Below are 27320 nucleotides of genomic sequence, written 5' to 3' on the forward strand. Positions count from 1 at the left end.
TATATATGTGTATATATATGCACATTATATGTATAATATACGAAGTGGTTGTTGTAGCGTTTCAGCTTCTTAAAGTTTTTGAAAAAAAAGCATTTGTAAGTATTTGGTTTTCATAATTTCTTATCTTGTTCTTTAGAATGCCATGTATTTATTTACTTAACGATTAACTAGCGCGCTATAAATCTGGCTACTGTTTAGTGTTTCTTCTTCTGTTTTCTTTTTTTCAATACTACTAACTACGCTCAACTCCTATTTGTTCTTGTTGTTGTGTCTAGTATTACATGAGTCACATGAGAAATCTTGAATGTAGTTCTTGCCTGTTTTCATACTTTAGCATTCAATATATTTATTAATATTAGTATTCTATTATTTTCCGTATGTGCATTTTTTTCTACTATTCTTTTCTATATAGATTTTTATTAGATTTACGAAATTTTGCTTGGTATATGTATAAAATTTGTTTTTGATTTTTGTTTAGTAAAGTGTAAATGAATTTATCGCATTACTTTTCTTTTTCACTAGACTTTTATAATTTTTTATATATATATATATTTTTTTTTTTTTCATGTAGTTTTATTGTGTATAAATATTAAAGTAAATAAAGCATATATTTTGATGTATATAATTTTTTAAAATATTTGTTTCTTATGATTTTGTTTGCTTATTTAAAATTCGCTTACTTAAAGTCTGCCTTCAACATTTTTGTAGTTTGATGTAAATAGAAAAATCAGTGTCTGGAGAATGTTCATAAATCTTATGTATATGTATATATGTGTATATTTATATTTAGATTTTAGCTTTTCCTTATGTGTTGTCACAAAAACCAAGTTAAACCTTGAAATCCTTCCCCAAATTTCAAAGCTTAAGTTGTTTTTTCTTCTTCTTTTCGGATCTTGAATAAACTCTTTTTTCATCTTCTAAACATCTTACTCTTGTGCTGTGTATGAATGTAAATAGGTATGTATACATATATATATATATAATTTAGATGCCCTAGAAATAAGATTGTTTGTCTGCCGTTTAAGAAAAATTCGATGCAAGTTGAATAAAATTATTATTATTATTACTATGATTAGTATTACATTTTGATCTTTATTGTAATTAATTACTTGTTTTTAGCAAATATGTATTTGTTCAAGCATTTTTATTTTTTGCTTAAGTTTTGTTGTTGTTTGAAATTTTAAGTATCCTGTTTAAGATTATGCGATATACTTTCGCTCTACTATATTGTACGTACCATTTTAGGCTTATTTCTGTAGGTATTGGTAAAGTTAGTTATTTAAGGTATTTATTTAAACGTTTTTTTTTTACTTTTCATTTGTATGTTTATTTTTTAAGTATAAACACATTTTGTATTCACTTTCTTATTCTCACAGTTAAGCTTCTTTGATTGAGCACAAAAGCAAATGAGAGTTTTTTGTTGAGGGGGGCTTAGCGGAAAACCAAAAAACCTTAATATACTCAACATTCTATGTACTATATATATATATATATAGATATATATATGTGTGTATATATGTATATATTTAAATTTATTTGCGGTCAGCTTAATGTGAACTCAGCACGGGACGCTCTAAGAATCTTCCCCTATTCTTAGCCCGCCCCATGCTGAGTTCTCAATCAACCATTTCAGAGGGTTCCAAAAAAGGAAGAAACAAAAATACGTTAAATTTGTTAAATTAGGGCGTTTTACATTTATCTCACGTGTAAATCAAAATTTAGCACAAAGTGTTGCAGATGTGTTGCAGAGAACCGAAAGATTGTAAATTTAACTGGAAGTCAATTTAGATTATTTTATTAAGCAGCTACACGTATATAGATTATACTTAGTTAGGCGCTAACTACTCGAACTACGGCACTTAAGTGTGCATTGGTGCTGCCTTCTCGCTTCTCGCTTCTCGTTTCATTTCGCTTCTATTCCATCTTCTTTCTTTCTTGAGTGTGTTTGTGTGTGTGTTCCCTAAACTTTAGTTCAGCCAGCGTTTAACAATATCTAGCTTAAAAATTATTTTCGAGTAAAACACTTGACAAAAGAATATTAGTGGGAACTAAAACGTGCGTGCTTCATTAATTGAAACGCATATTTTGATTATAAAATATGGTCCCGAGGTTTTTAATATTTCTTGCCATTATTATTTCATTTTTGTTTTATTTCAATTTATTCTTAGCGTTGGCTTACAGAATTTGAATATCCATTTTTTGGGAGCTATAGCAGCAATTGGAAGTGTGGCCGGAACTCGCGCTTTCTATATAGCAATATAGATATATAGAGGTGTGTATATATTGTAACCGGTACCACTCTGCTTCTAGTTAGGTATAGATAAGATAAGGCGTTGTGCTCATGTACATTGTACATAATCGGCTTTGTATTTGGTTGTTTTTGTTCCAATTGTTGTTTTTGGCAATGATTTTCGCTTTTCCTATTTGGTGTAAGGATTATACCAACAACTCCATTTTGCTACAAAACCGTTGTTTGCATTTCTACGAAATTTCTTGTTGCTTGGGTGCTTAGGCAAAGGTTCTATTACAGCTATCGAGCCCAAAGCTTTAAATCTGCGTACAATATTTATATATAAATTAAGAAATTATTTAAATTTTATGGTCTTAATTTTGCTTTTTTTTTTTAAATATACTTGTTTGATTTTTTTTTTTTTTTTTTTGAAATAAATATGAATTTGTTATGCAAGGTTTTTTTCGAACATTTTTTTTTTTCATGGTGTAGTCGCATATATCCAATACAATATATACATTGCTTGCTATATAACAACTAGGCATATATTGTATATATAGATATATACATATATGCTGTTTATGTATATGTGAGTAAGTAATTAGCATTTGTTTGTCGTGTGGTTCTGCAAAAGTTTGTAATACGCTTTGGAAAAATTGTCCATTAATTGCAAAAAATGTTTTCATTAAAAAAGGGTTCTAAACATGGCATTATGTATGGGCCCGCAGGCGCCATATTATCGCGTGCATACTAAACGACGATGTGAGTATATAATATTTTTCTAAATACATATATATACTTTTGTCTATATATATATATATATATATATATATCTACGCATTTACTGCATTACTTATGTCCGGGCTCAATAATTTCAACGGTCACGCTCTCGGCCACTGGATTTGTGGTTATGTTCGTTATCAGCGACTCCTCCTGAGGTGACTGCAGCTGCGAGTGATGCTGGCGGTGCGAGGAGCCGTGTCGCTCGTGATGTCCACCGCCGGACACTTTGCCGGGCGCCACCGAATTGCTGCGGTTTGAACGTACCGAAACGGCTGACGCATTGCTGGCGCTGCCATGAGATTCCGACTGGGAGCCTGTGGGGAGCACGTAGCGAATGTTTATTACATTTTTCAACTTAATACGCAGAGCATGTGGTACGCATAAACGGATAGAGCTCAACGACAATAACAACATTAACAGCAACGGCAACAACAACAACAACAAGCTAAGCGATAACAAGGTTGGCATTCAGTTAACTCGAGTGGAGCCTGTTGACAGGATTACGTGAGTCAGCTGAGGAAATAGAAATGCATTCGAGCGAGCACTAGACTACACAGAAGCACGCTGGCCTACTTATGCACTCTACATAATAATATGAGAATTTTTATGGCAAATAAATAGTAATGGGAAAAGTTATCTTCGGATTGCCGCAGATGACATACACTTGCAGAGGCGAATCAGATGTGAGACTGCTTAGCAATCGGGTTAGTTGCAGGATGAGGACTTTCTATTTTATTTTCATACCATATAGAATTTTTGGATTATATATTTATATGTAAAAATTCGAGACTTAATAAGGGAAAGTAAACAACGTTAACTACGAATACGAGGCGGACTCCAGCACTCTTCTGCCTCATATAACTCTGTCTAATACAGAGAACATACATTACAGAAGATTGATCGATCGAATCCACAAATGAACTTAAATCACATCTAGATTTATACCATATAACATTATACATTGATTAATTACAATGTCCTCTGCAAGCATAAAGTTTATTTAATAGTTTTATAGGCTTAGGCGAAAGCTCGCTAATTCATATAACTAGTTGGTCAAGCATGCTCAAAACGGAAATGGCGTGCATTAGAGACGGGAAACTGAAAGCGGAAACGGAAATAGAAATAGAAGTCGAAATGAAACTGAAATGAAAATGAAAACAAAATACAGACGCTGCTAGGCACTATACGATATACAAATAATGTCATGTATATGGCTGAAGTAGATGGGTTCCGTTAGTGTTCGTATGACAGTTTCGTATGATCAGTTAGATGTGTCGTTAGTGTACGAAGAATGTATAGGGCAGCAGACTAAATAACTAAATCTGTAAATTTTAACATGAACTTGAACTTGAAGTTAAGCTTTAACTAGAATCTTAACATTAAGTGTGTGTGTATGTTGGTTGTTCTTCTGTTTCGTTATAGTCAGAGAGAGTGTTTGGTGTCTTGGAGAGTGTCTGGTGGAACACATACATTGGGGTTAGTATTTGTTATGGCAGGGAGCAGTTACTTAGTCTAGAAGTTAACGGCAACTCTCACTACGACTTAGCTTTAATGTTAGATTCTTACAACAGTTTGGTACGACAACAATACAGACAGCAACTACAATATACAGGACACTGGGCATAACACAGCTAAAGAACACATTCAACGAATTTGAGGCGACTGCATACCTCGTGGAACCGATTCGGGAACTGGAACTGGTACTGGTACTGGAACTGACACTGGTACTGATATACTGATATGGCTGCATTTCATTTGATATATGTTGTATGTATGGCCTATGACTAAAACTTATTGGCATCCGGATTGGCAGTCATGCCGCAGGCAGGCGCCGTGCCCGGCGACGACACATATGTGGTCGTAACGATGATGTTTGACGCTGGCATCGGCGTCGGCGTCGGCGTCGCTGGGACAGTGGCTGTAGCTGAAGCTGCGGCTGTAGCTGAGGCTGTGGCTGTGGCTGTGGCTGGGGCAGCATACGTTGTGGTGCTGCTGGCAGCATTCGCCGCTGCTGTGGTGGTTGGCACGTAGGGCAAAAAATGGCTATGGACAACATTGTACTGGCTGGCGGCGCTCGGATGCTCCAGCAGACGGGAACAGTTGGAAACATCGCTGACACGGGAGTCGCTGGAGCGCGTGTTGCTCTTCGAGCGTATCATACGACCTTTTACAGTAATTTGTTCGTGCGTAAGTTTGTTTGTGTGTGTGGGTATGCATGTGAATGTGTTTGTTTGTTTGTTTGTTTGTATATGTCAGTTGGTGTGGCAGAAGAGAGAGCAGGCAGCGAGCAAAGAAATTGTTTTATTGTTTGGCATCGCGACACAAAATTTAAATAACAACAATAAAGTTAAGCACTGAGAACAAAGGTAATTGGCAACGGCTGCCTTTAGAAAGCATTAGCGAAGCAACAACAATCAAGTTGCGAAATTTAATGGTTCTTAGAGCGTCAATCAATGTGAAATCAAAGAATTCTAACCGCACACTTGAACTTTTCGCAATTTTGTTTGGCACTGATTACGCTGCGTTTCCATAGAGAAATTCATTCAAAATGCGATCCACTCAATTGGGTAATACTCAATGGCTTTTTGGCTGATGAGTAAGCCCGAAGCTTTTTATATAAAAAGCAATCACGTTTGCTTTCTCTTTATATAACTACTTCAGTTGGCAAACAAATATGCTAAAAGTTATTCTATTTGATTGTTTCCTTGAACTCACTTTGTTCTCAACATATTTTATGTTTTCATTACACGTTCATTAAAGACGAATATTTATCATAGAATAATGTTTAAAAGTTTCTCATTTAAAAAGTAAAAAATATTCTTGAATCAATGTTTTTAAAATTGCATGAAATTATATTATGTAAACCTATTCGATTTTTTTCAATTTGTAAAACAAAATATAAAATATTCTTTCCAATTAATATGAAAAATATAATATATTTTCTCTTCTGAAAATGATTTATTTAAATTAATAATTGCAAATTTAAATTTTCAAATTTTTTTGTTAAAAAATCAAATTGTAAATAATATAAATTATAAATATTCATATAAATGAGTTAAAATTTTTTTTTTTTTTTATTAGAGAGCCTGTTCAAATTATTTTTGAACTATAGCAATAAATATTTTATAAAACCTGCCACTTGTCTTAATTCCGTTTAATATCTACCTTCATGTATATGAAATCTTTATAAATGATATCAAATCGCAAAGTCAACTAACTCAAGTTCAATTATGATTACTGCCTTATAGATGATTTCGCAATGGTTTATGGCTATAAATACATGCATTACAGTTATTTACGTTTTATTTATAAATTATCAAATGTCAATCAAGAAAAGTGTTTAAGTACAGTCTTAAGATATCATTAAAGAACAGTTTGCTTGCACTTTTTGCTATTATTATTATTATTTTTTTTTTTTTCTTTTTGCCAAGAGCTTAACTTTCGCACACTCACGCAAAGGGATATTTCTGCTGTGATTTGTTTGGTTAGTTGTTGGGTTTTTCTTTTTATTTTATTTATTTTACTTTTTTTTGGCGACTGACTGGCTGACTGATTGGTTGACTGATTGATTGATTGATTGCATTTATTCTTGCTGTGTGCAGAAAGTTCTGCAAGTTCTCAAACGGAAGAGCACAAATCAAACAAAAACGATTCAACGACAACAAAAACGACACACAAACAAAATGAGGAAACCAAAGCCAAAATGCGCACTGGTTAAGTACTGGTAAAAAAAATGGTGCCATCAATGGAAGCCGTAATTATGGAATACAAACCTGTCTTACCTAGCGACGGGTTGGGCGAGTGTGGGCGCAACGAGGCCATGCTCGGCTGCCGGGATGGAGCGCGCACAGACATCCGAGAGCCCCGCCTGTCCTGGCCATGGAGCAACTTGTTGTCCCGCAACAGGGAGACGTTCATCAGCCGTGGATTCGGCGTATTGAATATGGTCCGGTTCTCATGCCAGCGCGCCCTATAGCAAATTAATAATGTTGAGTTAGTTGAGTGAAGCTGAAATTGTGGGTTGGGTCGGGGTTGGGACATGTGCGAAAGCTGGGCGTGACTCGATTGAACTAATGTTAGCTCTGTGCATGTGTGTGGGTGTGCATGTGTGTGTGGCACATTGACGTTGCTCTTGGCCACCCTTAATGCCAATTAATGCAAAAATTTTGTTCATCTAAGTGAAATAAATTGCTGATCAAATTATGTATCATTTGGCCGGTAGCCAGGGCAACGTCACAGTGTCGAGACCCAAATTGAGTTGAGTTCAGTCCTAATGAAGCTGACATCGCCCACCCATTGGCCCAATTAGATTATGTTTGTGTGCGGCGCTGTTTGCTGCCTGTGTTAAATGTTTGCATTGCAATTTACTCACTGGCTAAATAATCGCAGGACGACACAAATAATAATAAACATCAATGCCATTCCTACCAGCACGCCAATCATGGCCGGATCAATGTATGTCTCGGCTCCTCGCTTGTCCTGCCGTCCTGCAAAGAAGCACAACCAACAACGACATTACTCTTCCATCCTGGTTGAAACTGAATTCGCATATGTCACACACAGACCTTTGCACTCAACGGAGCCATCCTTGCCCCAGATGGGCAACATCTCGAAGCGGCATATGCAGCGTCCATCCCGGCACTCCGTCTGAAAGTAAATCGCCTCGCATTGCTCGTTGAAGAAACAGGACTCGTTGATGGCAGCCGCTGCAAGTGGAGTATAGAGAGTGAGTATAGAGAGTGTAGTACAGCTGTCTGTGGCCATGATTCATTTCAGTTAACCACACACACACACATACGTACATAGATACGATGTACAAACATAGCATATAAATATATTTACTCTATTGCTCCACAGCTTGTTTACAACTTTGCTTTATGGTTGTCTCGGAACGGAACAGCTGGACTCTGGGCTGAGTAAATTCTCAGTGGCGTCAGTTTGATGACTGCCAGACAAATATTTTTATAGCCCACTAGAGGGAGTGGTCGGTAGTCAGCCGGAGCACCCTCTACCTGTCTGACTTTTTATGCGGCCATTGCAAATGTTGTATTTGAATAATTTTAGCATGTGTGTAAATGCATAAACAGTGTCTGAGAATGTTAGAGATATGCATTAGGTCCTTGTAACACAGTTATAGCTGCTGAACTAGGAAATGCTTAAAAAAAACTGTATTTCCTCAACTAGAGAGCAGAAGAGGTGCTCTAACATGTTCTTTTACTAGGATTTGTGTGTTACATAGACAAAATAGGAATAAAATAATAAGAAACTAATGATAAAAAATAATGATAATGCTCATGACAATGATAATGATGATGAGAATGATAAAGGTATGCTAATTCTATTTCCACAGATAATGATATTAATAATGACATTTATAATGCCAATGACAATATTCTTAGACTTTCTAATGATATTGACAATAACAATGGCAATGATAATGATAATGATAATCATAATGAAAATGGCAAAAGAAATTCCAATAACGGTGGGAATGATAATTATAGTATCAATCCGAACACTAATAACAATAATGATATATAATGATAATTACAATAATAATGACAATGGCAATGACAATAACAATGATAAGGATACTGACAGTGATCATGATAATGAGAGTATTAATTATAAAAATTAACTACGATGCAGTTCATCGAAGCATGTTAGCCCCATTCTATTCCTGATTGTGATTTCACAATGTTATCCGCAATTTCATTGGCCCGACTCGATGACTCATTAGCCGGGCCTTAAATGTGTCAGTCAGAAATGCGCGCAATAATCGCACAAATTAATTTGAATTTATGGCTTTTAATGTGTTTACGTCCAGGGAACGTATACTATAATTATATCAAAGATGGGCAAAGTTCCCCAGGTTCATTATATGGCAGCCCGCTGCCAAGTTTTCTGTTTTTAATTTTCAATATTCAGCAGTTAGTAATCAACGTAAGGCTTTGGGGGATTTGTTTCGCTAGCCCGGCGATTCGTTTAATGAAAACTTGGCAGACTGACAAGCAAGGCCGGGCGCAACTGGCACAGCGAAGCAAGGGACACCACCCTCCACCCTCTACCCTTCCACACACCGTCTTTCGTCTTTTGCCTCGCGCTATTCTTCGCTTACCCTTGCCACATTTGTCAATGTGATTGGTGACTTGCAGATCCTCGGTGCACTGGCAGGACTTCTTCTTGGGATCGCATATGGAGCCGGGAAAGCCGCATTCCAAGGTATTCTCGCACTTGTCACCGAACTTTTTCTGGCCACGGCTGGCATAATCTGTGAAGATTGCAATATAAACATATATATATATATACATGTGTATGTATGTATGTATGAGTTAGAGGAAGGCATGAGAACGGTAATCTTAACACATGTTTCTCGACTAATCCCTAGCGACAAATTTATAATGAAACCGCAACAAACTTTCAATCCAAACAAATAAAATAAAAGAAGCACTCAAAGTCCGCTGAAAATGCGAAAAGTATTTGAATCCCGAGCGGCTTAGTGGCAGATTAAAATGTAAATTCATGTATAAATCTCAGAGCCAACGACTGTCAGCCAGCTAGGATATGTATATATACATATATACACCTGTGTACACCTGAGCACGGCAGTGTGCCGAAATGTTTTTTTGGTTTCTGGCTACGCACTCAAGGGGCTGGAGTGCGGCTCAAGTGTAGGCACTTCAGCCTGTGCATGCTACATGCCACATGCTACATGCCACATGCCACTTGTCGGATGAGCATGAGGGGCGTATTCTTCATTAACTTTGAATGAAATGAAAACACAAACACACACACACATACACGCCAGCGGCATGTAAAGTGAGTTGAGTTCTTCTCACATCTTAATTAAGCACTTGGGAGCAACTTTCGGCCGGAACTCGCGTCCAACAATACGAGGAAAAAATCTCAACGGCAACGAGGGGTTAAGCGCCAGCGTCAGCGTTAATGTTGCGGCATATGCCAAACGCGCACACCGCTGGCTCCACTAATTTGGTTGTTGATATCCAGACATAATTACCCAGTATAACAGTATATACTCTGTTGCCTACGCTGCGGCTGATGAGTCTGGTGCCGATGCCTGATGCCGATGCTGATGACGATACTGAGGCAGAGGCCTAGCCCGGCGATAGCAGGCAACGGGAAAAAGGAAAAGGATGTGCGCCGACCTCGCATTTAAGCCAACGGAAGCGCAAAAGACAAAACAAAATGGCTGCGCCTTCGTAAGGTTGCGCCATTTTTATGCGGTAAATATGTGAGAGTGTGTGTAAACTTGTGTGTGTGTGTGTGTGTGTGTGTGCATGCCTATTTGCCTGCGGTTTATTTTTAAATGCAGCGACTGCTATGAATAGCGCCCGGCCATGTGCAGCTAAAAAAGCAATGCTACCACTGTCGCTGCCGCTGTTGCTGCTGGTGGTTCGGTTTTTGTGGCAAGCAGCCTTGCAGCAAGCGAGGCAAATTTGCTGCTAGCATTGACAAAGTGTGCACTGACAACCACACAGCCATGCACTGCGACGCTTTTAATACCCTGCTCAAAAGGAGCTTAACAGGCAAGGCAGTTTTGTTTACCCATCGGTGTGCTGTTGCTGCTCGGGGCACGTTTCTTGAGTTCATTTTTCAAATAAGCACACCCTACGTTCCCCCTACGAAAGACACAAACCTTATGTTCATAAGTGATTGCCAGTGTCGAAACGCTGATGGTCAGCCATTTAGCATGCTCGCACAAAAGTCTGCGGACCCCGATGCGCCCGGAAGGCTGGCATTTATAATTAGAAACTTTTGCTTATTTCAAAAATGCTCTCTCTCTCCCCCTGCCTCTCCCTCTCACTCTGTCTCTCGCCCTTTGGCATATGTGTATAAGAAAAGCAATATGCAGGGCAAACCTTTTTGCAGTCGCCGCAGCAACAAAACCTCATCAAACCGAGATGGAAATACTGGAAATACTTTTTGTGCAAGTGACTCACACAGATAAAAAACCAGAGATGACAGTGTGTGGATTATAATAACAATAGATTTTTGTGGCTTGTACTGAAGTGGGGTGTGTCAATTGAGCAAGTTTAACTTTATGAGCAAGTTTAACTTTATGAAATGTCATTGTCGGCAGAAATTGTCACAAAATATTTGTCAATAGATAATTCAAAATAGGATTTCTTTAGATGATTCTTACCCAATCATCAATCAAGTATACAGTTTTACTTATGCAATGGGTTATACAATGGGAAGGTTGGAGGCTTCGATTCGAGTAAGATACTGAGTTTCGACAATTGAAAGTATTATTATTACTGCAAATAAATATACTGCGATTCGTGTTTAAAACAACTTGATATATACACTATTTTAATACGTATACTGCTGGATAGGTATTGAAAATTAAGAACTGCTGACTATTGCACATATTTTGTCAGCTCAAACTAAAAATCTCAACTCAACTATCGAAATTCTCATAATGAGTCTGAAAGCCAAGTAGTTTCAATGCACACAATTCCCAATTTTCTGATATGTATATATAATATATACTATATCCAATAAGCGGAAACCAGATATCCTATTCAGTGGAAATCCTTATCTAGACCGTATGATTCCAGAACACTTATTCCCCTACTACTAGTACTGAAACGGTACTGAACAGTTCCGCCTAACGAATAGAACTGAAAACTAAATGATACTCGATAGAATATTGCTAATATACTCTTTGAATTCTATTAATTTTAGACCTATTAATACCGGACTCAATTAATTTTGGACTTATACACTCAATTTTCGTTTGAAATCCGCAATTTCCATGCAAGTGCACTCAACACGTACCACGACCCAAAACAGATGCTTCTAGTCATGCGGATTCATGCACGGCACGCAATCACCTCCAGTGGGTCTACGAAACGTTAAGCGCACACACACACAAACACACACACACACACACGAGAACATGGCTAAACAAGTAGTGTAACTATTTTTATGCTTGTAGACATGCGCTTGGTCGTGCTCCGTGTTGATTATGCAACAATGGAACGTGTGCAGCATGATGACGTCATTGTGGAGCATATTTGATTAAGGCTTTGCCGCAAATGATATTTGCATGCATTGCGATAACGCCTGACCTGGCCCCTATGTATATGTATATGTATATGTATATGTACATATATGTATATAGCGGGGTTGCCACCATGTGGTGTTGGCTTACCAAACTCGGGCGTTGTCGTCTCGGGTCCCACGCTGAAGCTATTAACGGCAAAGAAATTGTCACCGTCATCGGCCAGCGCCAGCGGCAATGGCGGCAGCAACAGCAGCGCCAAAACGGAAATCAGGCGCAGGACATTGTTTGCGCTGTGACGCCCCATCCTAACCATGCGCTGGCCGCCGCCGATCCAAGGCGCCATTAGCATTAACGAGTGCTCCACACGCATTTTTAGGGTGACGGCAGTGGTTAGTAATGCTCCTGCTGCTCCTGCTGTTGCTCCTGCTGTTGTTGCTGTCGCGCCCAAGTTGCTTAAGTGCAAGTTGACTTGCTTTCTTGTTGCTGTTGCTCTTGTTGTTGTTATTGTTGTTGTACTTGGCGCCTGGGTGGGCGACAAGTGTTGAGCTTGTTGCTCCCAGCGACAACTGTTGCTGTTGTTGTTGTTGTTCTTATTGTTGCTCTGATTGTTGTTACTGCTTAGTTGCTTAGCTGTTGCTGGCGCTACAACTGCGACTGCGACTGATGCTACTGCTACTGCTGCTGCTGCTGCTGCTGCTGCTGCTGTTGCTGCTGTTGCTGCTACTGCTGCTACTGCTGCGTCGTCGTCTTCGTCAGCGCTTTGCTGTTGCTGTAGCTCACATTTTACACGCGTCTCGCGCCGATACTTGGCAACACCAATAAAGCGGTTCTGCAACGTGGCAGCACCGTGACGGGGCTCTAAAGCCCCATCTAATCTCATATTATTCGGTCGTCGTCGTGCTCCTCATCCATGCTGCCCCCAAGTGATTGAATTTGAGCGCTCCTTGCTGCTCCGTGCGCTGCTTCACATGGAATGGCCCAGCTGCAATCGAGCGGAATCAAAAAATAAAAATCATTTTATGCTTTTTATCCATTGTCTGAAAGAGGTTAGGGAGGGGTATATTGGGATTGTGTATATGTGGGTGAATTTTCCATTTCTTTTCAAGAAATATATCTAAATAATATACAGATAGCAACTGGAAGTATTTGAGCATTGATTAAAAATGACTTGATGGCTAAGACTTAGATAGAAAACAGATAGAGCTATAAATTTAGGACTTTAGTTTTACGAGCTTTAGCCAAGTCTTCACAGACCTTGAATATTTAATTTTCCTGTTAGTTTCTGTCATTTCTTACACATTTCAATTTGCTAGTCGGGCACTCCCGCCGACATCTGTTTCCATCGGCTTCTCTCTCTCTCTCTCTCTCTCTCTGTCACAACACACTTACACACTTTCTTTAACTTAGTTTTCTTTCGCTTTTGTTTTGATTTCGGCTTGGAGTTCCCAAACGAAGAAGCAAAGCAAAAAGCAAGGCTAATCACTTAACTGCGTGTGAAATTACAAACCGACGTTGAAACAATTTCCGAAAGTGCCAGCAAATGGCCAGCTCAATGAAATTGAAACCAGGCACCAGCCATCAGCCACCAGGCACCTGCCCAAACTGCCAATTCGGGCGGAGTTTGCCATTGGCGCAGGACACGAAATTAAATTGACTGACAGTAAATTGGGGAATCATTTGAGAGGTGCCACACAGCGGTGACCTGGCAGCAGCAGGACACTGCTAATTGGATTAAGGTCACACACACACACAAGGATATACATATGCTCGTGTCCAGTTTTGTGTCTCTGCTTATAATTGTTTTAGGCCATGTTTGTAGCTTTTCGTTGTGCTGTTGGCTTTAAATACATTTTAATTAAATTTTCGTTTCAATTATTCGATTTAATTACTGGGCGGCATTCGAGTGCCAGGCTGTCCGCTTGAACATGATTTGGCGTCGCGTTGTTTTCACAGAGCCCCCCATAAATAAATCATGAATTTGAACATGCAACACGCATCTGGCTCGAATGTCCGCTGTGCGCTGCGATTATATGCTATGAATGTTGCAACATTTCTGCATGCCACATGCATGCAGCTGCAGCTTGTGTGTTGGGTGCATGTCCACTCAGCATGTAGCTGTCCGAAATGAGGCGAAAAGCAGGCGACATTTGTCTGGCAGTTGACGAGCATAAAGTGAGTCCAGTAAACAACGCTTCAGAAATGCGCTCGACTACATCACGCAAAGTGCCTGACGATCCGGCAATAAATCTTATATTACTAATTCTATACCTCTTATGCCTCATATGATTTATATGAAAATCGATAAATATCGATTTTTACCAAATATTTACAGAGGCTCAGTTAAAAGTGCATTGTCTACCCTAGGCTTCGGCATGTGAACATATAAACCCCATTTCTGTCCAAAATATTTGCTCGCATTAACTCTTCGCACATTTTACATTACAAAATAAAGCCTTCTTGTCAAACTTGGAGCCCAAAAGGCTTTGAACCCTCTGTCAGAATGGCTTTGTGCAATGGCCACCCGCATTCGGTTCCAAATTCCTAGCTAAACAGTGTAAATCCGCAACTAATTTATGCGACAGCCGCATCACATATAACGCATTTACGGCCTGCCGCGGAGATGAGCAGACGCCGGCATGGGGCAGCTACACATGGGAACTCGTAAAACGCGACTCACGCAACCGAAAATGATGAGCCGGAAACGTGTTGCATGTTTGTGTACAAATTGTTTTCGGGTTTTCCATAAATTTCTGTGACGACATTAAAAGCGAGCGTAATAAATAAATGTCAAGCGCGTCGTATACGCAATATTAATAATATTAGCCTCTGCAATGGGTCCAACGCTGATGAGACAATCGCTTGACGCATGAAAAGCATCCAGAGAAAGCCCGCGCACAGCGAACGGAAATTACAACAATAATAACATCGGATATTTAGACAAGGATATGGGTTTTGTCACACAGCAACATGGCGTATGCGCAATATGTACAAATCGGACGGACAGAAAAAGAGAGAGAGAGAGAGAGAGTGAGAAATGGAATGAACGCTACCCAAATTGTTGTCTGCCTTTGGGTACGCAATACCGTTCTAATTTTTTAATGCCAATTAAGACGGCCGGAGCATAAATGGCAGCACCTGCGAGCCAGGCCTAAACGTAATGCGGCAATGCGATCCAATAAATACTTATGGTCGGGCTATTGTTTTAGCATAAGCTTCAGCCAAGGCCACAGCCGAGTGGCCAATGGTGCCGAGCCATGCGTGCTTTTATCTTGGATATATACATATACATATATATAATTATATCTGTGTGTGCGGGCATATAAAAATAAAACCCACATACCCATCCGAAGGGGCCAATTCAGAAATTCGTGCAATAAATTCTGCAAACAATAGCGAAAGGCCTCACACTCGAGCATCTGTGTGTGCACACATGTGAGTCTGTATGTGTGATCGTGTGTGTGTGTGTGAGTGTGTGTGCAGATTTGCACACAGGCACAAGCAGTAGTTGCCTACGGGGCAGCAACAACAATGCACTCGAATAGATAAACAATGAAATCCAAGCTAAGCGCCAGAATAAAAGACGCTGCACAGTGGTTCAGGAAGTGAATGTGGAAGTATCCATTCAAGGACTCAGGCAAGGCTAGGCAAGGATTTCATTCATCAATATAAAATATACTGGCAGTAACAATTTTTATTTTTAAGCATATAGATACATCCAATCGTTTTAGATGGGCTCTAAAATAAATCCAGTTAAGAAATGCTAAATATTGAATCATGAAAATTTTGTTGTGATATTCAAATTGTTTCATTGATTATTATTATCGCACACATACATGCATATTTAAAGAAGTATTTATGCAACATATTTATATGCATATGTTCTACATTAAAGATGCTATGTTATGTATGATATCTGAAAGTACTCTCCAGAGGCATAATCCCCCATTCAAATTTGATGCTTGTTTTATCTGATTGAGTGCCACAGTGGCCAGCAGGAAACGCACTTTGGCCGAATGCCAGAGCCAGCGTCAGCCACACACTCACACATGCAGCGCATGCTCTAGTCCTATACTTTATTGATTGCTGATGTAAGTAATCTAGGCGCAGAATCTAGACTAACTAACACCAAAGACAAAACGTTTTGCCAAGCGAGCAGAACGCACCAGTTCATCCGCATATCTTAAGGACCTCCTCATTTAGGCAATACAATGGGCACCCAGTTCTTTCAAGTATGCATGTGTGTGTGTGCGTGTGTGTGTCTTGACTGGCAGCCAAACAATGTGCACAAGATTTATACGCTCTTGAACAAATTGCTTGGCATTAGGCACTGGAAATGCGTCCCACGGAATGCAATAGACATGGCGCCAAATGGAGATGGATGCCCAGCGCTTGGCCCCCAAATGCAGTGCAGTCCGGCCGGCAGGCGCAGTCAATACAAATTATAGCCCCACTAAGGGCAGCAGCATCAGCCCCATTGCCAATAAGCCCATTAAATATGTATGCAAAATATCCCATAGAGATAAGTTTCTGACAGGCCCAGAATTTTGGAGGCAAAGCCATCGAGGTCGTCGCACTGAATGGATTCTAATGAACGTTGCCATGGACAAAGTTCAATTCGAAGAAAAAGCATTCAGTAAACTGTTGAATTGACAAATTGTATGCTCGTTCTATTAAAACGAACAAAAACTTCTGCAAATTTACTTGGAATTCAAAACGAATTGAGTTTGAGATAGATTTAGATATCGAGCGCTATGAACGCTTGCTTGAACTTTTGATGGTTTTCGGTCATTAAGCATGCGGCCTAAATGGCAAGTAATTTAAACTAATACTCATATATAATTGCCATATTTATTATCGTATACAATTATTAGTCACTATCTGCTTTTCACATCCAACTGCAATTAATTTCATTTTGCTAATGATATCGCACACTAAAGTCCTAACTGCAATTAGAGCGCTAGCGACTGGCCTCATAGTAAAGCTTTTAGTTTTATGTATATGAATGCTATGAATACTTTATGTGGCAATAAATATGTTTGAATTATTTAACTGTCACATAATTGTAGAAACGTATTTGCATATCAATATATATCTATAAACATAAGCTTTAGGCTAAGATAGTTTACATATTTACTCTACTTATTTTTTTCTTAAAAAAGTTTCATTCTATAGTTTTTATAAAAAATTTGATAATTCTGGCTATTCACAATTGATTTTTATTGCGCTATTCTTTTTGTCCACATATTTTATACAAATATTTGTTGCAATGAAAAGGGAATTGTAGAACTCGAATAATATAGAAGATATTCCATATTAATAATTAATATGCGAAATAAATATCTATGCTCTATTATTCTATCCCTCTTAAAATGTTTCCCTGTTAAAAATATTGTAGAGATTAAAAAACCAAATTCCATTTGGCTTAATTGCATACGCAGTGACTATAAATTCCATGTTATTTTATTATCTACTTCTATATCAAGTATACGACATTGAAGCTCAGCACATGTGTGTAATTAATATCCTAATTGAGCAATTACATAAAGACCTACATATATTATACGCCCATTTCAGATTTCATCTGTTGCATTCATCGTTACCTCTACGAGCTGAAATACCTATGAATTCAAGCTGCTTATCGCCATTTTTCCACTCACAATGCCGGTCACACGAATATGACTAAGCCTTGATCGTGTATCGCGACGTGAGCCCTGATTCATTTGCATTGAATTACGTTCTGGAATTAACCAACACAGCACCTTGGTCTATTTATTTACTTACTCCTTCACAGTGAATGGGTTTTTTGTGTTGTGGCTAATTCACATAACAACACAACAGGCAACAACAAATGTGCATATGTATGTCTCCATATTAAAAGGCAATTATATATCGCATGTCCTTAATAGGACTTCCCCGCAAGGCAGCGTTCAGTTGTGCCTATGATGAATCCATTTAGATTCGCATTTCGTGTCGGTTGGCTGCTGAAAATTGGGGCGGCAGCAACAGTACGGATATTTGGGCTTAGAAAGTTGCTAAGTGGAAATGCGAGGCATGCAATTAGCATGCTATATATAATGAATTATGATTGTTATACAAAACAATATCGCTGAGGTTATGTGGGCCACCTGTGTGGGGGGGCGGGGCTCCGGCGACTTGCCACAATTTGTGTCGTGAGCGAGTCCCATGTTGCGCTTTGTAAACTTTTCGTCAACCGTTGCCACGTGAAGGGCAATAAATAAAATGGCGAAAAAATGCGAATAAACAATAAAGTATTGCTAGCCTGGCATTGTCGTTGCCCTTGCCGTTGCCTTTGTCGTTGCCTTTGTCGTTGGCCCCCCACTCCACCTGGCCAACTCAGCGGGCAAACAAACAAACAAACAGAAAGCAACAAACTGGCAACAATAACAACAACAGCAACAACTGCATTAATAACAACAATAGCAGCTCAAGCGGATATGGCGTGAGTTGTACACGTTGTAGGCGTCGCTACAGCTAAGGGCTTCGGTTTGATTTTTTCCTCTTTGTGAATACCCTGTACGCACTGCTAGCGTGTAGGCAGGGTATGCTGGCTTGTTGACTATGTATGTCGCTGGCATATGACAGGATCAGAAAGTGTTGCCATGTCTGTATGGCAGTGTAAATGCAATCAGAAATAGGTAGTTTAAGAGGTGAATATAATTTTTTTTGTAGCCTTATGTCAATACCTCTGTTAATAGACTCTAGATTACACAAACAGCAGTTCTGTTATTTTAATATTAAATATCAGCTTTCATTTTTCCATAAAACGTTCAAAGCCTGGCGTAGCATTAACGTTAACAGATCACTGTCAAGTTAACAGATCTCTTAGCATAAGCTAAAGTTCTGCTGAGCTTGCCATCTTTGCCATTGTTAACAGTGTCATACCTAGCTTTAACAGTCCTGTGGCAGAAAACTAACCTAAGTAGCTGTCTCACTCTAGCACATTAAATGAAAAGAAATGATCGAAATTGAGAAAACTGTGATGATACAACAGGATAATAAGATTCATTCGACACGCAGAAAGTAAATAAAACAGAACTCTGAGGGCTTTTTAACAAATATCTAAGTTGCGCACATCTTGGAAGTCATTTACAAAACGAATACATCCCAAATTTTATTAATATACTAAAGACTTGTTTTTTAAGACTACAGCTAATGAATGCTTTCAACAGTCGTAACTCTGAGTTCATTCAGTAACTCCGAGTCCATTACTGCCTACTAGTCTAGCCCCCTCACACCCTGCCCAATTTGGTTTTTCTATTTTTCAGCCTGGTGCACAGTAACAACGCAGCACACAAAAAGGTCTGGTTTGGGGCGCCACCGAACAAAAGCCAAACCAAAGCAAAGAAATTCCAAATCACGAAACATAGCGTGGCAAGCAGCGGTTCCCATGGTTGACTGGTTACGCGCGCCAAGCGTCGTCATTCTGCAGGCCCCATTGAAAAGTATCCATGTATCCAAGCTGACTCCAATTAGCCGACGTTAAAAATGGCTCTCGAATATGCTGAAAACTCTCAAAGATCTGCTGAGTTGACAAAGAATCCCACAAAACAAAAGCTAAAAAGCAGGCAGAGCCTGTCGGGTTTATTTATTTCACTGTTGGTGTCGCCTCCGGCGCTGTTGAGCATTTCCGTTTCCGGCGTACACCTGGGCAGCGGATGCTCAACGGATGTGCCACGGTTCCACATTTGATTGGTAAAATGGCATTCGATGTGCAACATTTAACATTTAACCTTTCGCCTGTCACACGCTGCATAAATAAGCCCATAACGGGTTCTGACTTCGCTCTGGCTTGACATTTTAGCGCTGCATTACGCGTACGCCCCGCTGTGCTGCAGTCGCATGGAAACTCAATTTATTACTTATGTCAATTTGTGGCACCCAGAAATTGAGTTGCAAATACTATATAACAAAAAAAAAAAAAAAAAGAATCAGATTATCGGTATTTTATGTGTGTGTCTGTATAGAGCGCGCTGACTAATGGCAAATGGAAACACTTGTATGCTACGCGTGTCTGGCTGTCAAGCTTGACAGACCATTTAACTTCGTTTTAAAAATTTGACACTTATGACAAGGAGCAACGATGTCTATAGGCATAAATAGTCAACTCGTGTCTGGCGTTTGATTAGGCCTTACGATATCTAGCATGCGCTTTATACGGTTCTTTTTTATTGGCAAAATGTAAGAATAATCGAAAACTGAAATCGGCAAAGCCCAAAAGATAGTGAGACCGAGAGAGAGAGAGAATTCTTGGCAATGGAGATGAAATATTGGCAATGAAATTGAGAAAAATTAGTGAGCCTTTGCCAGTCGATGTTTTAGTTTGGTTTTATTTTTAGCTCAAAGTGAAGTGTGTGAATAATTTTTTTATAATAAATTCATATTGGCTCGATGTGGTCAAGTTTTAGCTAGACGAATCACAAGTTGTCCAAAGGGGAATTGTAAGTAGCATGGCCTAAAGCACAATGGCTATCGCTAGTGTTTTTGAGGCTGGTACAAAGCCGTCTCAGAGGACTCAGGGAGAAAAATCTTTTGGATCCACATATGATAAATTTTAATTTTTAGAGTTATATAATCGAAATCAGTGCCGACCTTATTTTGCATATTTTGCATTTGCATGCTTTCTTCAGCCGAGCGCTGTGAGGCTTGTGAGTCTTGTTGAAACCTTAATAATCATAACAATCTTTGTCTATCCAAGATATAAAATCTTACTCCATAAAAAATTCCTAGACTTATTGAAACTTAATAGAAATGTAGTTGAGGCTATTTAACGATTCAGAAATCCTGCATATACATTTTAGTCAGTTAGACCATACTGAGAAGTCAAATGAACTAAGGATACCCACGAAATAGATTTAAGTATTTCTATAATAAAAAAATTAGTTAGTTCGCTAGATTTTAGCTCCAAAGAAAATAAACAGTTTGTGTAGCCTGAACCCATTGAAAGTGGAAAATCCGGGTTATTGTTGTATAATCTCATTTATAAATGCAAAACTGAATACAATTGTCATAGACAGCAAGCCCTCAAGGATTGCCTTGTGCTATTGTCAAGGCAATATTGAAATAACCATTTAATATAAATAATAAAGCTGTCTATATATTTAACAGCCCATTGAATGGCAAGATAAGTTCTGTGAAACAATTGAAAACGAAGCACATGTCACATCGATGCAACGAACATGTTTATAGGCGCATATCGAGTGTGTGCTGGGCATGTTGAGCCGATGGAGTTAACTGGATTGATGTTGAGAATTAATGTGGCTTTAGATAACTGGTTGGGCACATCGTTTGTCATGTGGCCGAATGGCAGAGCTTGTGGCCAAGAGTACTGTAAATCCGTTTCGGGCTCAGACGTTGTTTGGGGCAATTTAAACTCAATTTCCCCATAAAGAAACTGAATCCATTAAACTTGCTCGCTCGCTCGGTCGTTTCGCATGCGGCGCACACTGGCAATTCAAAGGCCCAGCCATGCGGCATTTATATTGCACTTTGCCAAACTGACTGACCTGGCTTTAAGGTCTATGCACATATATACATGCATATATAGATATATATATATATGTACGAACGTTAGTTGAACACGTGTTCGTGTGGCTTTTTGTTGCGCTCTACAATATTTACATCTACTGCGCCCTGGGCGTTGCCAGAGTGGGCGTGGCTGACTTTATGTGCTCCAAGCTAACTGCATTCACACATTTGCCGTGCTCTATGAGCAATGCTAATGCATTTGCCCGCCAGCCCATGACAGCCCCCGTAATGCGCGTATGTTGCTCCGCCCTTGGCATAGCCAATCCATGTAGAAACCAATTCAGTTGTTTCTGGCTACGCAGCACGCACTGGCAGGAAGCTAGGGATACATAGAATGGCTGCGGCTAAGCAACAACAGTTTGTCATTTTAATTGCGCATAAAACACCTCGTGGCTCACACACACACACACACTTAAACAGAGACCCTCACACAGACACAATAGTTGGTTGGCGGCATCTGCATTTGCTGACCTAAAAACAGCGCTGACTTTAATATTCCACACGTGCAGCACTCTCTCACTCTACACACACACACTAACACACATTTCAGTGGGGGCATAATGAGCACAGCTCGAACGCCAGTTACCAGCAAAGTTCAAGTGGTTTTTGTGTCATCAGGCAAATGGGCCGAGCGACAGGCTGGATTGACTTTAAGTCCCGGTCTCAGTTAGAGTCAGGCACATGCAGCCACACACATAGTCACTTAGTGCTACCACACAATGTGGCATGCTGCGGCAACACCTAACCGAGACAATTTACAGAATCAACATAGGCTAATTAATTAAAGCTGTTGTGCAAACAACATCTGGGAAGCAGCCTCAATGGGGGCGGTCTAGCCAGCGAGGCTTTCTTTTATTTTCCGCCACATTTGCCACTAAGCATAACAAGAGCAGGTGAACACCTGCATAGGCGGGCATCTTTGATGCTTTATTGTTAGCAATTAATCACTTGATAATTGTATAAAATTGAAAAGGTTTCTGCTAGAGAGAGAGAGAAAGAGAGAGAGAGTTGAAGAATTGATAATAGCTGCATATATGTAGCTTCATGAAAATGGATTTAGAATATACATATGTACAATACATTGCATAATGAGGAAATCATGGTCATATTCTGAATTCATTTTCATATTAGCTATATTCATATAGATTTAAAATTCTTCAACTCTCTCTCTTCTATATTTCTTTATCAAGTAAATTGGAAGTTAAGCTTTCGACATATGATAAATTATATAAAAATGCAAAGATCAGACATTTAGCATTTCATATATTGTACAAGAAACCTAAAAAAAATTATTAAGGATATTATTATTATTAATGAAAAATTATACTAAAATGTATATAAAAATGCAAGCAATATAATTTTTGGAATACAGTTAAACAAAAACCCCGCTTTTTATCATATATAGAAAGGAAAACTTCAGTCGAATAAAGTTATTTCAACAAACCAATTTTTCTGTTTAAATAAAATTAAATGTTTTAGCCCTGTGAGACTTCTAAGATAATATCAAATGATGACAGCATTGATATAAATTTATAGATCGAAGCTCTGACCTTTCAAACTTCGTTTAGCTAAAGTGAAATTCGTTTCCTAAGCTCGTTAATTTGTCAGCCATTTCTATAAAAGATTCAGCTCTTTTTAAATCTGTAAGAAATATATTTATCTAAAATCTATGCTATAAGTTCAGCTGAAACATTTGGGACTTGAAAGCGCTTCAAGAGAGCTCAGGCAAAGGATTGATGGACGAGGGCAGAGCAAAATTTTGTCGGCCGACGGCAGTTTATCCTGGCTAGGTCATAAAATTGCAATCATTATTATAGTCATGTACCAGGCAATGGGGCGTAACGGCAATCAACGCCAAGACGTTCAGTAAATAACCGCACAATTTCAATTTTCAACACAGAGGCGTATGCCACACACACACACACACTCACTCACATATATATAAAGAGGCATAAGAGGATATATATTTAAATGCATATTTTAATAGTCATAAAAGAGCCTAAAATCCGTCCCCGGGGCCAACAGAGCGCCAAATGCCACTGGGCATACTTAAAGGTCTCAGATACACACACACACACACATGCAAACTCGCTCGTACACACACAAAGAGCGAAACATACAGACATCTAGACAAGGCCAAGCACAGCTGAAACAATGGCAACGAACAAGTAATATAAATTATAAACGCAAACTCTGCGACAAGGATATGGGCTGCCAGCTAAACAGGCGACATGCGATTTGATGGCAAATAATTTTGCAAGGAAATCGAAAGCGAATGCTAAGCCATAGCATCCAGCGGGCTGACATATGCTGTTGCCCCTGACTAAGGTCAAGGGTCAGACCTTTTATATTCTTTTTTTTGTTTTTTTTTTTTGGGTTTGTTGATAATGTCAAAATTTACTGCAACACTTGGCAACACCAACAAGCTAAAGTAGCAGCAGCAGCAGCAACAGCAACAGCAACGGCAAAGGCAACAGCAACAGCAACAGCAAAGGCAGCAATGCCGCCGGCATTTGCTGTTTGCTGAGGAAATTGTCAATAGTCGGGGCATTTTGGGCTGAAGTTCGATTTGATATTGCCATTGATGACGTGTACGACGGCTGCAGATACTTGCAGCCCGATGGCCAAGTGGCATGTGGCAAGTGCAACTGCAGCAGCTGCCGCAATGTCTATCCCAAATCGATCCAAGCCCCGGGTCGAGTACGTATAACTTCACATGCCACACACACACACACACACAAATGAGTGTGTGTGTGTGTGTGTGCTGAGGCCAGGCCTATGCCACGCGATGTGATTGTGAATGCGCAAATGTGACGACGCGACGTTGCCAAAGGCAGCTCCAGGCTGGCTGGCTAGGATGACGTAGTCCTCAGTAACAGAGTTTGGCTAAAGTGTGTTAGTGTGCCTTTTAGCCTGGGGTTGTTATTGCACAGCAACACCAACACACTAACACACACACACACACACACACACACACATTCAGGCAGCGTTAGTGAGGCGGCATTAAATGGCAATTTTTTTTTCTTGTTCCTGCTTTTGGGTTCGCCTGACGTTTCATGCTTTAAACGCGCCATTTACTACTGAGTGCGCTAAATTATTAAAAGCAAAATGCGGTACACACACACTCAAGCACACACACACACTAACATACATACGAAGTTCATTAAATTCAATGTATGCAAAATGCGGCTGCTGCTGTTTGTCATTTTTGTGCTGCCCCTAAAAGTATGCAACATAATCAGCAGCCAGGTGTGCGACTGTGTGTGTGCGCCAGTTGCCTTAAAGCTTACAGTATATCGCATATTCTCTTTACTTTGTAAGTGAGTGTGTGTGTGTGTGTGTTTGTGTGTGTTTGCTGGTTCTTTATGCGTCACGTGAGAATTCGCTTTATTATTATTTGAGTTCTGCTGGCTCCTATTTCTGTACCTTCGTGCACATCGCGTATACGCAGCGTACAAATACACATGCAAGCAAGCACACATACATGTGCACATACATACATGCATGTATTTGCCTTTTATTCGCAAAAGGCATTGATTTTCAGTTTCATTCTCAGTTTCGTTTTCCGTTTGATTTCTTTCGAGCCCCGTCAACCACTGACATGTCCCAATATTTACTCAATATGCAGGAATATATATATATATATATATATATACATATGTATAGCTATATGTTTGACTGATTTGCGAGGCGTTGAGTTGATCTGATTGTTTGTTTGTGTTAGTCACACTTTATTGTAGTTATTGTTGTTGTTTGCATTCAGTTCATTTGTTTTTTGTTATTATTATTATTTTTTTTTTTTTCTTTCGATTTGTTGCCAAAAATCAACAGAGCAAAGTTTTTCGCACGCTGCCGTTGAGCGGATTTCTGTGGCGCTTTTGTTTCTTTTTCGGCCTCTGGCTGACTTCACTCACTCAAACGCACACTGAGAGACATACTCACACTCATGCAACACACAGACACACACACATGCACTTGGAGTCGCGCGCGTAAAATATATAGTATGTAAAATTACAAATTGCTCACAATTTTCTCGTTCGCCTGGCTGCTGTTCTAGTTCTAGTCGTTGTTGTTGTTCTTGTTGTTGTTGTTATTGGTTGTTGTCTTTTATTTGATTTTGTTGATGGCTGGCGTTGTCTTCCGTTTGGCACAACCACGCGCTACAACGTCTGACTGCGTTCTGGCCGACTCGCACGAAAGCCATGTTCAAATCCAAGTCGAATTGTTGAATAAATTCATTTCACCAGCGCGCTCACAGGACATGCGCTCTGATGTCCTGCAGGTGACACACTTTTCCGCGCCAACGTCGATGAAGTGGATTTTTGAGCTACAGCCCCCGCCAGCTCCCCCCCGATAGCCCTAGCCCTGGCTGGCGTTCATAAAGTGCGCTGTTTTGTACTATTTACATCGACCATCGGTTAAGGGAACCGTTTGCCGTGCTTCTTACTCAATTTCGCATGCATTGGCGAAGGCCTGGGCCTGGGAGGATGGGGTCTGGGTCGACAGCTGCTGAGGATTGGCTGGCAGGCAGGCAGGCAGGCTGACTGGCTTGGTTTGCCTGTGTTTGCTAAACTTTGGGCGTGATGTGGCACAAATGTCATTTGCTATGCGCTCTACTGTACAGCTCTAGCTATAGCTCTGCCTCTGCCTCTGACTCTGGCTCTGGCTATGGCTCTGGCTGGGCAGCGCCTGTTAACGCCTGGGAGCAAAAAGTTCGCATTTGCCGCATCTATAATACATGACTTACTGGGCGCCAGCACGAATTCGTATTTGATTAGTCCGGCTTGGGCATTCGGGTTAACTGACCCTTGCAGACACCAACAAGCAACAGTAGCAGCAGCAGCTAGTAAAAAGTTCAACAATTGCGCTTAAATATTTACCGAAATCATTTCCCAGCTAGCACATTGCACTACAAGCAACTAAACTTAATTAATATAACTGGCTAGCAGGCAAACTCTATTAGTCATAGTCGGATTCAGATTCCGGCGGCATCTGTTTGCTCGACTCAAACTCATTTGGCAAACAGATATGCAAAACTCGGCATATTACATAGCCGTTGCATTCATAACTGTTTATTCACATTTGAATTTGTATCTCTAATTAACATCTACAAATGCGCAATCCTGTCCACAAATGCCAAATGATAAAACTTTGCAAAATTATATTTACTTTTAAATGGTTCAGCTTTCAGCAAGTTTTGCCTAGCTAAATACGGTTTCATAAATGGACAACATTTAGTTCATAGTTTTGTTTGCCAGATAAAGTTTTAATGTAATTGAAAGAGGACTTGAACCTGAACCTGTAGTAGTACTAATGCAAAAGTAATAATAAAGTTAATAGTAGTAGCTGTAGTGTTGCTAGTAGTAGAAATAGTACTAATAGCTGTAGTGGTAGTAACAATAATTGTACTAGTAATAACAACAAAGTAAGTAAAAGTAAAAGTAGTAGTAGTAATAGTAATACAACTAGTAGTCATAGTAAAATTAGTAGTAATAGTAGTAGTAAAATTATTAGTAGTAATAATAGTAGTAGTAAAATTATTAGTAGTAATAATAGTAGTAGTAAAATTATTAGTAGTAATAATAGTAGTAGTAAAAGTAGTAGACATAATAATATTAGTAGTAATGGTAGTATTAAAAGTAGTAGACATAGTAACATTAATAGTAATAGTAGTAAATGTAAGAGTAGTAGGCATAGTAATATTAGTAGTAATAGTAATAGTTGTAGTAA

General features: G+C 39.4%; 1 protein-coding gene across 5 annotated transcripts; it reads right to left on the minus strand.

The window, feature by feature from the left end:
- Positions 1-3036: 3036 nt before the first annotated feature.
- LOC6574716 lies at positions 3037-25770 on the minus strand. 5 transcript variants are annotated; one of them, XR_004364872.2, is made up of 8 exons: positions 25617-25770; positions 12192-13026; positions 9132-9284; positions 7579-7719; positions 7386-7500; positions 6796-6983; positions 4684-5177; positions 3242-3327 (listed from the first exon to the last, which is right to left on the minus strand). XR_004364872.2 is itself a non-coding variant. In XM_002000711.4 (7 exons), the coding sequence occupies exons 2-7, from the start codon at positions 12922-12924 to the stop codon at positions 3080-3082; spliced, it is 1578 nt and encodes a 525-aa protein (XP_002000747.3). In that variant the 5' UTR covers positions 12925-13026; positions 25617-25770; the 3' UTR covers positions 3037-3079. The 5 variants fall into 5 exon arrangements, 3 of the variants coding, with proteins under 3 accessions (XP_002000747.3, XP_032589405.1, XP_032589406.1); XR_004364871.2 differs by having other exon boundaries at positions 6787-6983; XM_002000711.4 differs by lacking the exon at positions 4684-5177 and having other exon boundaries at positions 3037-3327.
- Between the last annotated feature and the right edge of the window lie 1550 nt (positions 25771-27320).

This window comes from Drosophila mojavensis, unplaced genomic scaffold (genome assembly GCF_018153725.1).
Source record: "Drosophila mojavensis isolate 15081-1352.22 unplaced genomic scaffold, ASM1815372v1 contig_231, whole genome shotgun sequence".
Lineage (NCBI taxonomy): Eukaryota > Metazoa > Arthropoda > Insecta > Diptera > Drosophilidae > Drosophila > Drosophila mojavensis.